General features: G+C 35.4%; 1 protein-coding gene across 1 annotated transcript; it reads left to right on the forward strand.

Annotated features, from left to right (window-relative positions):
- Positions 1-1,911: 1,911 nt before the first annotated feature.
- Positions 1,912-15,495, forward strand: LOC137643105 (uncharacterized). Its single transcript, XM_068375950.1, has 4 exons — positions 1,912-1,950; positions 8,123-8,563; positions 10,805-10,990; positions 14,866-15,495. Exons 1-4 carry the CDS (start codon positions 1,912-1,914, stop codon positions 15,382-15,384), a joined length of 1,185 nt encoding a protein of 394 aa, XP_068232051.1. The 3' UTR covers positions 15,385-15,495.
- The last annotated feature ends 159 nt before the right edge of the window (positions 15,496-15,654 follow it).

Genomic DNA, 15,654 nt, shown 5'->3' on the forward strand with positions numbered 1-15,654 from the left:
TGTAGGATCCGAACGGTGTCACAATGGCCGTTTTCGGAATGTCCTCTGGATATACGGGGACCTGGAAGTAAGACTTGAGAAGGTCCATCTTGGTGAAGTATTTCACGCCATGCAACGTATTCGTCAGGTCTTGCATGTTGGGCGTTGTGATGAGGTTGAGGCGCCTGTAGTCGCCGCAAGGTCTCCAGGTCCCGTCAGGCTTCTTTACCATGTGTAGGGGAGATGCCCAGGTGCTCGATGCTTTCTTACGGACACCCATGCGTTCCATGTCCTCAAAGGCGCGTTTGGCGTCCCTCAGCTTCTGGGGCGGGAGGCGGCGGAATTTGGCGTGTGTAGGAGGTCCCGTCGTCGTGATATGGTGGTAGATCCCGTGCTTGGAGGGGGATCCCGGCGATTGTCGGAGCTCGGGCTTAAAAACGTCTGGAAATTCTTGCAGAAGGTCGGCGCAGGGCTGCGTCATTACAGCGGATACAGACATTGGGGCAGGGCCGGCTCTCAGGGAGCGGGACCGGCAGGTTCCTGTGTTGATGAGGCGTTTTCTGACAACGTCGACAAGTAGTCCGTGGTGAGCGAGGAAATCTGCACCGAGGAGGGGGCTACTGACGTCAGCGATGGCGAGGGGCCAGGAATACAAAAGGCCCATGATAGATATCCTAAGGATCCTAGTCCCATAACACCGTATGGGAGACCCGTTGGCAGCGATGAGCGAGGGGGCGTCTTTGCTGGAACCACGGTCTAGGCTGGCTTGTGACGGCAGGAACGTTGACTGCATAGCACCAGTGTCGACCATGAGTCTATGGATATAGAAACCATTCTTGCTTTTGTTTCCTGCAGCTGCGATGGTGGTAGGTGGTTTCTCATGGCGTCATCTTCTAGGGAAATTGCATGGTGCCCTACATTTCTTGGCGTCGCTGCCGAACTACTGGTGGTAAAAGCACCATGCTGGATTAGGCCTAGGGTTCGGACGTGTCGGTTGCGGTGGTTTCCTCCTTGCCAGAGCGTTGATCTCGTCGTCGTCTTCAGGAGGCGTTAATGATGAGTCTAAGGAAGAGCAGCTGAAGGAGGAGAACGAAGACGATACTGATGATGCCCCGAGGTGAGATGCTTTGGAGGCCTCGTGGAGCTTCTGAGCCTTCAACAGGAGTTCATTCATCGGAAGTGTGTCGGCGTCCGTCAATTGGGCCCTTATGTCCTGCAGCAGGCGTCGAAGGAAAATCTCACGAGATAGGCTAATCTCGCGCCGTCGGCCGTTGCTGTCGGTCTCGGGAAGCATTAACAGGCCGGTCAACTTGTCCCACGCCTCGACAGGAGAGGTGTCACCCATGGGTTTGCCGGCGAGATCCAGGACTTTCTGTGCCCTTGCTGAAATGGAGAGTGAGTAGATACCGACGAGTTTCGTTCTCAGGTCATCGTATGAAACTTGGCCGGCCTGGGCGTCGAGCCATGGGGAAATCTTGTCGAATACCTCCTCTGGGATGGAGGTGAGAACGATGTCGGCCTTGGCGCAGGAGTCGCTGAGCCTAGCGATTCGAAAGAGTACGTCCGCTCTCAAGAACCAGGAAGCGGTGTTGTGTTGAGAAAACGGCGGCAGTTTGACTTTGGGCATGGAGGCCATTGGGCGTGATGGGTAGGTTGAATCCACCATTGTGGTCAGTCGACGAGTCGGCGAAGAGGTGGGAAGTTGATATGTCGGTTAAGCTCTTCCTACTGCCTTACAAATGCACCGAAGTGTGGGAGCACCAAAGGCCGAAACTCACGCCTAAGGTAACAGAGTAAAAGAAGGTAGCATGGCCGTAATAAGTCTGTTAAGGGCAAAGCCATAATCGCTGATGCTACTTCAACTCCGGGGTCCCAAGTTGTAAGGACAGTGAGACGAGCTATCACCAACAACAACTGACGGTTTATTCAAACATGTGCGAGAATATAATACAAGGTGCGGACGGAAAAGTGGTATGCGCGCAGGCGACAATCTGGCTTGAACTAACCGCCACAATATGTGTGTTTTTTCAAAAGTACAAATGCTTGAAATACAAGTCAATAGAAATAGGTAGCGAAATGATAAATACATAAAATTATAGCTCTGAGGGAGCGGAATAAATATATACAGTGAACCACAGTGTGGCGAAAAGAGAATTTAAATGTAATGGAGAATTCTATGAGAATGCTGGACGACGGAGGGAGCGATGTCCTTACAAGGGACATAGGCCTACTAAAATTTGTCAACAATGAATTCCTCCATTTTTTTGGTCGATAAACCAACCAGGTAAAACACCATACTAGATATTGTGCAAACAACAGAAAAAAATTTAGTATCCAGTGTTTCAGTAGCCGATAAAATTTTCAAAGTGACCACAGAATAGTTACAGTAGGTTTCAGGTAAAAATATTCCTCGTCTAAAAGAAAGGAAAATTATAAAAAAAAAGCCAGACTACAGACTGAGTAATTGAATAAAACTGAAGGAATACACCAAGAATTTAGAAGACGACGAAACAGTGGAGTCTTTTGTAAAAATATGTAAAGAAAAGAATTTTACCAAATGGAACTTCACAACCTAAGTGGTTCAACAGAGAAATAGTGAATGCCATAAGATGTACAGACAGGAAACTTAAATCAATGGGTCCACAGCCTTGAATTCATGAAATTTCGGAGCACAAGAGATTAAGCTGAAAAGTAGATAGACTAGTTAGAAAGACCAAGATTAATGAAGAGAAAAGAGTGGCTTCAGCTAGTAAAGAACCCAAAGGAATTTTTTTGCATATGTAACCAGTAGAAAACCAATAAAACAAAATAAACAGCATTAGCCCATTAAGAGACTCGGAGGGTAATCTTATAACAAAGAAATTGTAAAAAGCTGAACTGATGAATGCATATTTCACAACTGTATTCACTAGGGAAAATCAGCAACCCTCCCCGAACCGAAGCAGTTCTTGAATATGAAGGGCCAAAACATTAAACAGAATAGCCTTTACAATGGATTATAACGAAAATAAAATAAAAGGACTCAGTAAGTCTAAGGTACTAGGTCCAGATGATATTCATCTAAGATTATAAAACTAGAGGGAGAGATAACCTCACAATTTTACAAAATGTTCCGAAAGACAGCCAACGAAAGAAAGATATCACACGGATGGAAATTAGGCAATGTTTATCCAATTTACAAGAAGGGACCAAAAGAAGAACCGGGTAACTACATGCCTGTGCGTTTAACTTCAATGTCTTGAAACTTTTTTGAATCAATTAGAGTAGAATCAATAGTAGAACATATAGAGAAAAATAATTCTGATAGACATCTTACTTGGTTTTAGACAAAAGATATCGTATCTGACATGTGAGCATTTATAACATAACCAGGGCAATTGATATCATATACATAAGACATTCAAAAGGCTTTTGTCAAATTTTGTCATAAAGATTAGTGGTCAAAATTAGAGCCTTGGGAATTATTGATGAGTAAGCTGAATAGATCGAAGATTGTTTGAAAAAAACAGAAAAACAGAGACGTTTAATCTATGGAGAAGCTTCAGACTGGCCAGCTGTTACAAGCAAAGTCTCCTACACAAAGGATCCGTCCTTGGCTTATTGCTATTTCTGATTTACATCAACGACATAGCTTTAAGATAGGAGAATGGTCGAGAAAATGGAAAATATCTTCCAGCTGTAGGAAATGTAAAGTCATGCACATAGGTTATAGAAACCACAATCAGATTACTCTCTGCTGGGTAATGAAATAAAAATTGTAGACCAGGAGGAAGATAAAGGTATTATTATCAGCAAGGATTTGAAGTTCACCAAACAGAGTATAAAAGGTGAAAAGAAAGAACAAACACTAATAGGTTACTTAAAGAGACAATTCTAATACAGAAAAAGGACACTGTATTACTGCTGTGTACATCACTAGTAAGACCCCATCAAGAATACTGAGTGAAATTCTTGGCTCCAGGTATTCAGAAGGATATAGATACTCTGGAAGCAGTACAAGCTAGGGCTATCAAACTAGTTCCAATACTAAGGCTATTTGGATATAGACGGAGGATGGAACGTTGGAACTTACTTAGTATAAAAAATCGACGACCAAGTGGACAGTTGATAGAGGCATTCGAAATTCTTAAATGAATAACAAATGCAGATTAAAACCATCTATTCATGTTCAGCTCAAATCAGTCCAGAGGTAACGGATACAAACTGGAATTAAAAAGATACAACACCACTCAATGCGGCAATTTCTTTACATATAAAATACCAAATACTTGTAATAGACTTCTTGTGGATGTAGTAAACAGTAAGACAGTAAACGAGTTGAGCAATAAGTTAGACAAGATCATACGAACTCTCTAAATGCTTAAACTAAATCGCTCTACCAAAGAGCAAATGGAGTCTCCATGGATGGACTAAAGAGTCTTAGAGACATCCAAAATCCTTGTAACTTCTTGTAACTCTTTGTGTGTTGTGCATTACGGAAAGACTAATAGCAAATATTTTCTCCTCTCTCTCTTTCTCTCTCTCTCTCTCTCTCTCTCTCTCTCTCTCTCTCTCTCTCTCTCTCTCTCTCTCTCTCTCTCTCTCTCTCTCTCTCTCTCTCTTTTGAAATCATCAACCGTTCCAACGTGTGTTGTGCTTTATGGAAAGGCTAAAAATGGAAAGGCTATTAAAAAAAACAAAATTTTCCTAATCAATATCTCTCTCTCTCTCTCTCTCCTCTCTCTCTCTCTCTCTCTCTCTCTCTCTCTCTCTCTCTCTCTCTCTCTCTCTCTCTCTCTCTCTCTCTCTCTCTCCTAATGTATTAAATGGAAATAAAGTATTATTATCATCATTATTATTTATTACTTTCATTATCATTATTCTCTCTCTCTCTCTCTCTCTCTCTCTCTCTCTCTCTCTCCTCTCTCTCTCTCTCTCTCTCTCTCTCTCTCTCTCTCTCTTGCAAATTCTCGACCATTCTCATTTGTGTTGTGCCTTACTAAAAAGGATAACAATAAATATTTTCTCTCTCTCTCTCTCTCTCTCTCTCTCTCTCTCTCTCTCTCTCTCTCTCTCTCTCTCTCTCTCTCTCTTGGAAATCCTCGATTGTGTTAATATGGGCTGTGCATTACGTAAAAGCTTATAACAAATAGTTTCTGACTAATGTCTTTGCCTCTCCTCTCTCTCTCTCTCTCTCTCTCTCTCTCTCTCTCTCTCTCTCTCTCTCTCTCTCTTCGTGCATGTGTATATTTGTATTTACAAAATAAGCCATTTACTTTATGAAGTATACAGAATTAGCAAACCCTATTTTTTTTTTAATTTCATGATATAAATCCCTTCCAATTAGCTACTGGTCAATTTGTACTATTTTGTTTCCTTATCTTCCCCACACAACTGTTTTCATCACTTACTGCTTTATCCCTTATAACCAAACAACTATAGGTACCATTATCGGTAATGCCTGTCAAGGTGTTTTTCGTTTTATTTTTAGATTAAGTTGAATTTGCAATAAGATTTTGCAAAATGTTAAAAGTTATTATACTCAATAAAGCTAATTTTTTTTTGCTTAATTTGCCTGCCCAAATTAGTATACAAAGCTGTACATATGTTATCCCTCTAGTAGGCAGTTTCGACAGGGTAATTTCAGTAACAGTCACCACCAGCCTTGTAAGCCGCCTAAATGTGGATTGGCTAGAGATATACTAAAAATTATTAACATATTTATGGCGTGATGTGAAGATATTCTAATATGTGAAAAAATTAGTTAGGGTAAAAAGATTTTGTAGAGAGATAAACAAAATGTTTGGTTTAGCAATTTATACTATAACTATTGATTATGTTATTATGAACATGTTCTTCTTGATATTTTTCATGAAGTAGTTTTTTCTTTTTTTCAAATTCAAGCTTATACCATATCATCAACATTGGTACCGTGCATAGCTTCCTGATTTAGAAGCTTAATCTTTTCTCCATGATCGATTGATATAACTCACTACTTATACAATTACACAGTAATTACCGAACGCTAGTCATCATAAGACGAAACTTTATGGCTAACATGTTTTGGGGGTTTTTGCTTTGAGTTTTGTGACGAAGGAGGGAGAAGGTTGTGAACTCAAAGGCAGGATGCAATCAGCTGAGTTGTTTATTAAGGAACACTCTCCTTTATATACAAAACCTCAAGGCAACAGGACATAACATGTTCGAGAAACAGACAATGCCACAGAGCAAAACAGCAGACATGAATTTTCATGTTCGTTTGAGTGCGAGGGAAGAGCGAAGATACAAGCATATTATATACAAAAGGAATTATGTACAATTGTGTGACACACGGTTGGTACAGTTTCCTTTCCCTCTAGCTTTCCCAACTGAAGATTTTTAAGCTTAAGATTTTTAGCTCTAGCTAAAGAGATACTAAAAGGTCTGGTAAAAGTGCAATTTAAAAAAGCTAACCTATCTAGATAAATATTTTTGAAGGAGTTTGAAACTTTTTACAATCCTTTAGTTCGATGAATGACCAAGTGATAAATAAAAATGAAAGGTACTTACTAGCATGCGCTCAGGGTCACAGGTCTTAAATAGCAGAAAATTACTGTGTCAGGATTTTACATATGCCAGGCATATACTGTAAAAGGAATGACATTCATGAAACCAAGGTAAAAAAAAAAAATAGGAATATTATACAGAATTTAACGTAAACAGAATATCAAGAATATCATGACCATCGACGTTCATTGGTTGCTAAATAATTTACTACCTCTTGCTAGAACCTGAAAAGACCATTTTGTCAGTTTAACATTCAAGTTGCTTGTGTAGAAAATATGAATTTATAATTAGGACATAGAAAAGACTAAAAAATGAAATAAAGCCTGTAATCTATTATAAAAATAAACATTTTTAAAAAATCATTTGGCCAAATAATGGTTGACGTCTGGTGTCAAACCGAAGTCATGAGAAAAGGCTTTAGTATCAAGGAGCAGAAGCACTCTCTAAGAGAAAGATAGCTGGATATTAAACTCTCTATAAAAAAAAAACTAAAAAAAAAACATAGATCATTTTGTATGTACTACCAAGTTTAATGAAATCATCGGTAGATCCTATTCTAATAATTGATTAGATCATGTACGGTCGATCAATAGAATCAATCTCTCTCCGAGATATAGCTGCTGCTATCATCTTTAAAAGGATATGTTATAGTAAAGTATAAAAAATGCAAGGAAGATTTTTAAAATTAGAACGATTAGAAATGGAAGAAAATCTGCAACCAATATGTTAGGTTGCTGCAATTTGAGGGCCAGGAATTGGAAAAAGAACCTTACTTAATAAGGGTTTCAGCACTAACCATATAAAAGCTTAATGGTGATCATTATTGGACGTGATACCTTTTTTACTTGGCAATTCTTAGTTTATTTAGTAAATCTTATCTATAAAACTATCAATATTTGTGAAAAAATTTTGAGTTATTCCGGAGTGGCTAATTAGACAGACGAGTGAACCAAATATTTATGGATGCCTCTCTCTCCCTGCTAATGTACATGATTATGCCTATGTTTGCTAAGTGTTTAGAGAATACACCGATCAATTGAAAGGGTACCTCGTCCTGTTCCAAATTTGTCTGTGTCATATTTTGCTCATCAGGGAAGTTCCCTCCTCTCTGTGGATTTGAATTTTAAAATTATGTGCTTTATATCGCATAGTTATAACAATATGCAATCAAAGTCTTCATGTACCCTGCTGACATGTAATCAAAGGCTACATGTTCCCTAATCAAGGGTTTTTGTAGGATATTAACACAGTAGGAGAGATCTTACATACTCAAATCTTGGTGCATTGCGAAAAATGGACTTTCTGTTATAAGTAGCTCAACTTCAGGTCATCCATTATTTGCTTAATTTTTTCTAAGTAAGGGGACGTTATTTTGATTGCCAGCTCATAGTTGTCGAATGATGGTAAAGATGGTAAAATATAAATTCAATATTAAGTAATTAACATTAGCATACTTCTTACTCCTGTATACCAGGATAAAGTACCTTCATAAGCATATATGAATAAATACGCTTGTATAATCACCATCAGCTCCAAAAGAATATATGAGTATATTCGGTTATACCATGTTAGCCATCAGTAAGATATCACAATTATTTATGTTTCATGAAATTTTCAGGATAGTCACAGACCACAAGAGTGCAAAGTATGTCTCGAAAATTTTGATTCAGTGACTAGGAGACCTAGGAGCCTACCATGTGGTCACACATTCTGTACTGTGTGCCTTTCGGATCTTATCAGGAACAGGAAGATCAGTTGTCCCCACTGCAGGAAAAAACATGCCCTCAAGCAAGCCACAGAGCTCCCCATCAGCTACATTGTGGAGGAATTTATGGCCAGAGAAAAATATTACGACCCTTATAAGATTACTGTTACAGCTACATCCCAGACTGACACTGCAGACTTGATTGAAGGGAAAGGATCTTTGCTATGCACTCCTGAACGGACCGATGTTACAGTTAATAGACCCTCGACCTGCGTATCCGTTACGAAACCTTCACTTTGTTGCTGTGAGAGCGTCTTCCGGAGGGCCGGCAGATGTCTGCCGAATCTTATGAAGGTAATAATTGCATATTGAACTTTTTCACCTTTTATTTTTTTCGATTGTTATCTAGGAAGGGAGTTGGAGGGGCCATAGATGAATATTTAAAAGCTTAGTTGTCAGTGGCCATTGTCTTGCCTTTCATGGTCCTAGCTTCAGTGAAAAAAGGACCTTCAACACTTATCATTTGTCTTTATTTTCCATATTTACATTATCTTGAGAAAGCGCTTTGACTTAATCCTTGCCCATGTTACTCATGGGTGAGATTTAAACCATTAAACTTAGAAAAATACTTTTTTAATAGATAAAGTTACACAGAAACTACATAAATAAGCTGAAACAAATTTACCTAAGATGATATATCAAAATGTAATAGTATACCCAAAATAACCTTCTATTTTTACCTTTTTGATGATCTATCTTTATCACAACCCCCTGAAGGTTCATATGTTGTTACAATTAATTTACCCTTGCATTGAAGTGTTAATTTTAGGTTTCAGTCAGGGGTTATGGATTCAAGTTATACTCTTCTTTCAAAAAGGCACTTAATTAGGGAAATTCCTTCATATCATTCTCTGTCTGATCTAATGCTCATTTACCACTTAATATTTTTCTGTTATATACTTTCACCGAATTTACTGTTAGTAATACTAGGTATGCAGTTGATTCTAATAGTCATGACTTCGCCATCACAAGGTTCAATACTACATTGTACTGTATTCTAGAAATTATATTCCAGCTCTAACCAAGTTATGAAATGATCTTCCTAATCAGGTAGTTGAATCGGTAGAACATAAAAATTTCAAATTGCAGCAAATGTTTCTATGTTGAACAAGCTGATATAATTGTCTTTTTAGAGTTCATATTTAAAAGATCTCTTTTAATGTTGCTACTGCTATCTAAACAATTCATTTTAATTGTTTATTACCTCTCATATAATTTATTTATCTTCTTTCCTCACTGGCTATTTTTCCCTGCTGTAGCCAATTTGCTTATATCCTCCTGCTTTTCCAACTAGGGTTGTAGCTTAGGTAATACCGAAAACTATTAGGTAATAGCAAAAGATCAAGTGTGGATAAACTTTGAATTTTATAACCGGCTTATAAAGAGGCATCGCCGTACGTTAAATCCAAGTGGATATGTAATGATAATGATATTGCTATCAATATTTTAAATTTTAAAATGTTTGATTGTTATAATTTTTTTTAGTAAACACCGCAAAGATATTGAACAATTTTGCAATACAATATCATACACATATATTGTCAAGAATGTATAAACCCTAATGATGAAATGAAATAGATTGATATCATTAGAGAAGAGAGAGAGAGAGAGAGAGAGAGAGAGAGAGAGAGAGAGAGAGAGAGAGAGAGAGAGAGAGAGAGAGAGAGAGAATTTTATTATAAAGTTTCCATGTATTCAAAATGTTAATGCTGTTTCCTATCATTTTTTTGTTTCGAGGTTCTTCGTTATCTTTCAAATTAATCCAAAACTGTTTGAACTGGCTCTGGTTAAAAGATATATATATATATATATATATATATATATATATATATATATATATATATATATATATATATATATATATATATATATATATATATATATATATATATATATATACATATACATATATATAATATATATATATATATATATATATATATATATATATATATATATATATATATACATATATATGTATGTATATGTATATATATATATATATATATATATATATATATATATATATATATATATATATATATATATATATATATATACTGTATATATGTATGTATATATATATATATATATATATATATGTATGTATATATATGTATATATATACATATATACATATATATATATATATATATATATATATAAATATATATATATATATGTATATATATATATATATATATATATATATATACATAAATATATATATATATATATATATATATATATATATATATATATATATATATATATATATATATATATATATACATATAATATACTCTTCATTAGAAAACAGATTCTTTACACCCAAGACAAAAGTTCAGCAGTTCCGTACTGCTCCCCTGCAGTAGGGAACCGTAAAATATGTTATAAATATATTTGGAGAGAATGAATAGTACTTACACTTTTGCATGGACAACACTGCTACATAACGCCCCTAAAGTAGCCCTGAAGTGGATCCTTTCCTTCCTAAATCTCCATTGAATAATATCGATGTTTCTTATTTAACAGTGCAAACGTCTGCCCTGGAGGAGAGATGTCACACGACCGTTCAGGGAACCCAGTGGCCACCATCATATCTACGCGATAAAGGAAGAAAACGACCATTTCATGAGCGCCGTCATGAGTCTGCAAGACGGAAGGATGTTTCTACACACTCTTCGAGACCAACCTGCACCTTCTACGCGCACTCTCAAAGTATTTCAGCAACAATATATAATATTATTAGGCTACATATTTGAATTTTACATTTAATAAAAATTATATACACAATGGGACTTAATACATTTACAAATAAATCACCGTCGTTGATATTTTTATTATATTAATAAATTAAGTATTTATATGTATTATGTAATTAAGTTTCATAAATTTATTAATCTATCATTTTATAAAAATCTATACCTTCTTCAAATATATGACAAATATTTATGTTACTAGACATAAATACTATTATGATTCATATATAGTTTCCTTCCTATATCAGTTATCTAGATTTTTGTATATTATTGAGATGAAAATTATAATACAGTTCCATATAACACCGCATTTCATATAACTTCTTAACGCCATCATAATAAAAAGAAAACATGGAAAACGCAAGGAAGACAAAAACAAAATTAATAATATGATGGAAATAATTACCTCGAAATATCCCATTTTTATTACTTATCATAGTTTGAAATCACACGTGGATGTTCTGTATTTGACACTAGAAGTTTTGCGTAAACTTATTTTCTTTGAAATCTAACGCTTGAATTCAAAATTTGCCCTTCAACCCCTAGGTCCTGAGCACCACATTAATTCTACTTTGGGACATTTTAATCCATCATGTGGATAATCAATGCTTTGTTTGAATACTTCATCAATGCAACAAAAGGATTTCTAATTTTTATTAATTTCAAGCAAGGTTCAATACATCATTGAGATTAAAATCTTCAAGTTTTGTTTGAAACAGTTTATTCATTTTTACTACATTACTTGATTTTCATCAAGTTAGAGTAGAAATATATTTCTGCATCATGTTTTTGGAAAATTATCAGGGAATTCATTATGATGATAATAAAGAATATAACATTATTTAAGATAATTCATGAAGCAATTGGTGGAATGATGATAATAACCGAAATAGACAAACAATAGAATTTAACGAAAAAAGCTTATATTTTTCTGGTATCTCGGAAATTGATTATTGATAAAACCAACACATTCATCAAAATCCTGATTATTCTGACTCTGAAAGGAACCTAATGAACAGGGAAATGGAAAATTAAAAGGGATATGATTCTTCTAGTTTTTGTATCTCTCATCAACCATTTTTCGTACGAAATAACTTAAACTTCAATATCTCTGTTTACCTGGAGAGTAAAAGGAGAGTAAAACATATCAGCCATTCACAAATAATAGTATTATGGTTTTATATATATATATATATATATATATATATATATATATATATATATATATATATATATATATATATATATATATATATATATATATATATTTTACCCAAAAACCGATAAATCGGTTGGAACTTTTGACTGGGGAAACGTCTGTCTATATCCGAACATAACTTGACAACAAAACGTTTACCCGAATGAGCGGTTTAAAGAATTGATATAAAAATTTTAACCGGGTGTCGCCGGTCGCTTGCTTTTGACATTACCCATAGTCATAAAACAAAAAAATTCTGGGTAACGTACCTACAACTTTAACGTTAAATAATAAAATAGCATACACGCCAACCTTTGATCACAGCACTGGCAGCATTTTTGCTTGTTCCCCGGTCGCGCTTGCCAGCGCTGTGATCAAAGGTTGGCGTGTATGCTATTTTATTATTTAACGTTTTAGTTGTAGGTACGTTACCCAGAATTTTTTTGTTTTATGACTATGGGTAATGTCAAAAGCAAGCGACCGGCGACACCCGGTTAAAATTTTTATATCAATTCTTTAAACCGCTCAATCGGGTAAACGTTTTGTTGTCAAGTTATGTTCGGATATAGACAGACGTTTCCCCGGTCAAAAGTTCCAACCGATTTATCGGTTTTTGGGTAAATATATATATATATATATATATATATATATATATATATATATATATATATATATATATATATAACCATAATACTATTATTTGTGAATGGCTGATATGTTTTACTCTCCTTTTACTCTCCAGGTAAACAGAGATATTGAAGTTTAAGTTATTTCGTACGAAAAATGGTTGATGAGAGAAGCCATTAAAATGAATTATATACGCAGTATACATTGTGTAGTAAGGAATAAAATAATACGACATATTTAAATGCTTTGGTAATAAGGATAGTGAATGAGACAGAATTCCATGCCTTCGACGACCCTCCTCTTCCCCTACCCCCCTCATCCCCCACCACCTCTTTTCCATTTTTTTTCTCTACTATCGTTTCCAGAGGCCGTGTAATAGTTTTTTTTTTTTTTTTTTTTAATAACTCCTAAAATAACTGATGGAATGCCATGATATCAAAACAGGGAGCACTTCATACTATGGCCTAATTTTGGGAAATACCGTGCATTGCCAATTACGTTTCATCAACTTTTTTACTTAAGAAAACGAGGCTTAAGCCAGTCTTAGCCACCCACACATTCGCAAAAGTAATGACGTCCCTCAGTGACGTTGTTATAACGTTTCTTCCCCTGTACCTTCCATCCCCCGAATTGTTAAACGCCTGTTTACCTCCATAGATAATTGTCATATGATCTACCACAAGCTATACGAAATTCTTTGTCAGTAAAAGTTCAGCATACCTGGTAATGTGATTCGTGACTTTAGACTTTACCTAAACACAAGACCAACGTTTTATATCTTACCCACTCACTTACATTGAAGATAAAGACTGAGACTTATGACAGGAGACGAAAGAAGCCATGCTAACCCTACACTTTGCACTTCAAGCGAGTGTTGGTAAAGCAATAGAAATATAGTTTTCTTTAGGTTAAGCCGTAGGACTCAGTCTTCCATACAACACAGGTTACTCGATACATCAATTGCCAGGAAGAAAATGACAGAGAGCATTGTTTGATATAATCTATCATATCAATTTCACCAGAGCGAGTAGGCCTAGTTTGAATTCCTTAGAAGGTAGACTTCTAAAAGATGTTTCATATAAGGGCATTGACATCGGTCATTTGATATATTTTTAAATCATATATATATATATATATATATATATATATATATATATATATGTATGTATATATATATATATATATATATATATATATATATATATATATATATATATATATGTATGTATGTATGTGTGTGTGCTCATACATACATAAGATTTATTATATTTCAACCTATAGTTTTTTATATTTATTTACGTTATAAGTACCAGTACCTATTTTTGTTACTTAAAAGGTATGTGATAAATATCATTGCGACTTTGTCATTGGAATTATACCAGACTTCAATTAATGAACCAATTAACCTTACTTTGAGAAATCCATTGACATTGTCTACATGCCAAGCTGATATACTCGTATCAAAGTATTCATTAGCTTTGCCTTTCCAAAATAATGTTACCACTAATTGCTGGAAACCATAGATTTATGAGGGATGAAAAAAAAAAAACAAGAAATGGACACTTATACAGCTTACTCATCATCACTCTCAAGGAAAAATATTGTTTTCTATTTCTACTAATGTTTTTATTTATTTTTTTTTTATTTCATTTTATATTTTAGTCGCAAATCTAAAATTTGTAGGAGTCCGAGTAGAATATCTCTCAGTTCGATTCCACACCCCTGTAAAAAAAAAAAAAAAAAAAAAAAAAACAGGATGGTGATAATTTTGTCCCTGAAGGTTATTTGGAGTATTATGCTAAAAGAGGTGCTCATGGTTATATGTATATACTGAATGTGATTATGCAACTTCATTAAAGATTATATAGCTTCACTTTATCAAATAATGTCAGAAAGGTACTTTAAGAACAGTATAGATTATTCTTCCTCAATGAAAATTGTAGTAAGAAACAGACAAATAATCTATCACATTCAGAGCAGTTGGTAATATTTCAATCGTTTCTTTGCAGTACAACGATATGGTAGCCCTTCTCGACACTTCCTCCACGACAGCTTTCATGGACCTTGCTTGGGCTGGATTGGTCAGAGGCCGCGTACTTATCACCCTCTACACAAACACTGCTGCTGGCCAGATCTTCTTAAAGCTTTGCACTGGAGAGCAGGGTCCTACATATGCCAACACCACGTTTCTGGAAGTCAAGTACAAAGGAAGGCCCGGGGAATATGTCTTAGGAGGAGGGAATCTGAACACAGCAGAGATTCACGGGAAGATGTATAGTGGAGATGAAGTGGGTGATATCATGTGTCAAACCACTAGCAAAGCAGGTTTAGTCTGGGGGAGGTCACCTTTAGATATATCCTGCTTTGGACAGTTTTCCATAACTACGAGAAACCCTAGTCACGTTATGACTTACATGCAAGTGCTGGGTAAGGTCAGGCGAGGTCTCGAAATAGTTGCTGCTGCAGCTCAACTTAAGGACATTACCGAAGTAAAAGTGGTAGATTGTGGCGTTTTGGTGCCTTTGTGAACTGTAATGAAATATTTTTACACCGCAACAATGAGTGGTATCCTATATATAAACCTGAGTGTCCTTTCAGACAAAAATGTGCCTTAATAATCGTAACAATATTTTTCCAACCCGAGGGGTACAACTTTTATAGGTGAATATTAGTCAAAATAAATAGTGATCTAAAATATCTGATAAGGGCTTTATATCCCATTTAGCCACTGGGCAACTATGACCTGTGGAATGATTATACCTGTATTTTTTTCCGGGATTAAATTATTGTAGGAAAAT

This window comes from Palaemon carinicauda, chromosome 6, assembly GCF_036898095.1.
Source record: "Palaemon carinicauda isolate YSFRI2023 chromosome 6, ASM3689809v2, whole genome shotgun sequence".
NCBI classification, from domain to species: domain Eukaryota; kingdom Metazoa; phylum Arthropoda; class Malacostraca; order Decapoda; family Palaemonidae; genus Palaemon; species Palaemon carinicauda.

What these genes read in the sequence shown, in the direction of transcription:
- LOC137643105 (XM_068375950.1), top strand. Translation starts at nt 1,912, where the DNA reads ATGTGCGAGAATATAATACAAGGTGCGGACGGAAAAGTG. An exon ending in AAGGTGCGGACGGAAAAGTG is followed by an intron (nt 1,951 to 8,122) that starts GTATGCGCGCAG and finishes TGAAATTTTCAG; the next exon opens with GATAGTCACAGACCACAAGA. An exon ending in GTCTGCCGAATCTTATGAAG is followed by an intron (nt 8,564 to 10,804) that starts GTAATAATTGCA and finishes CTTATTTAACAG; the next exon opens with TGCAAACGTCTGCCCTGGAG.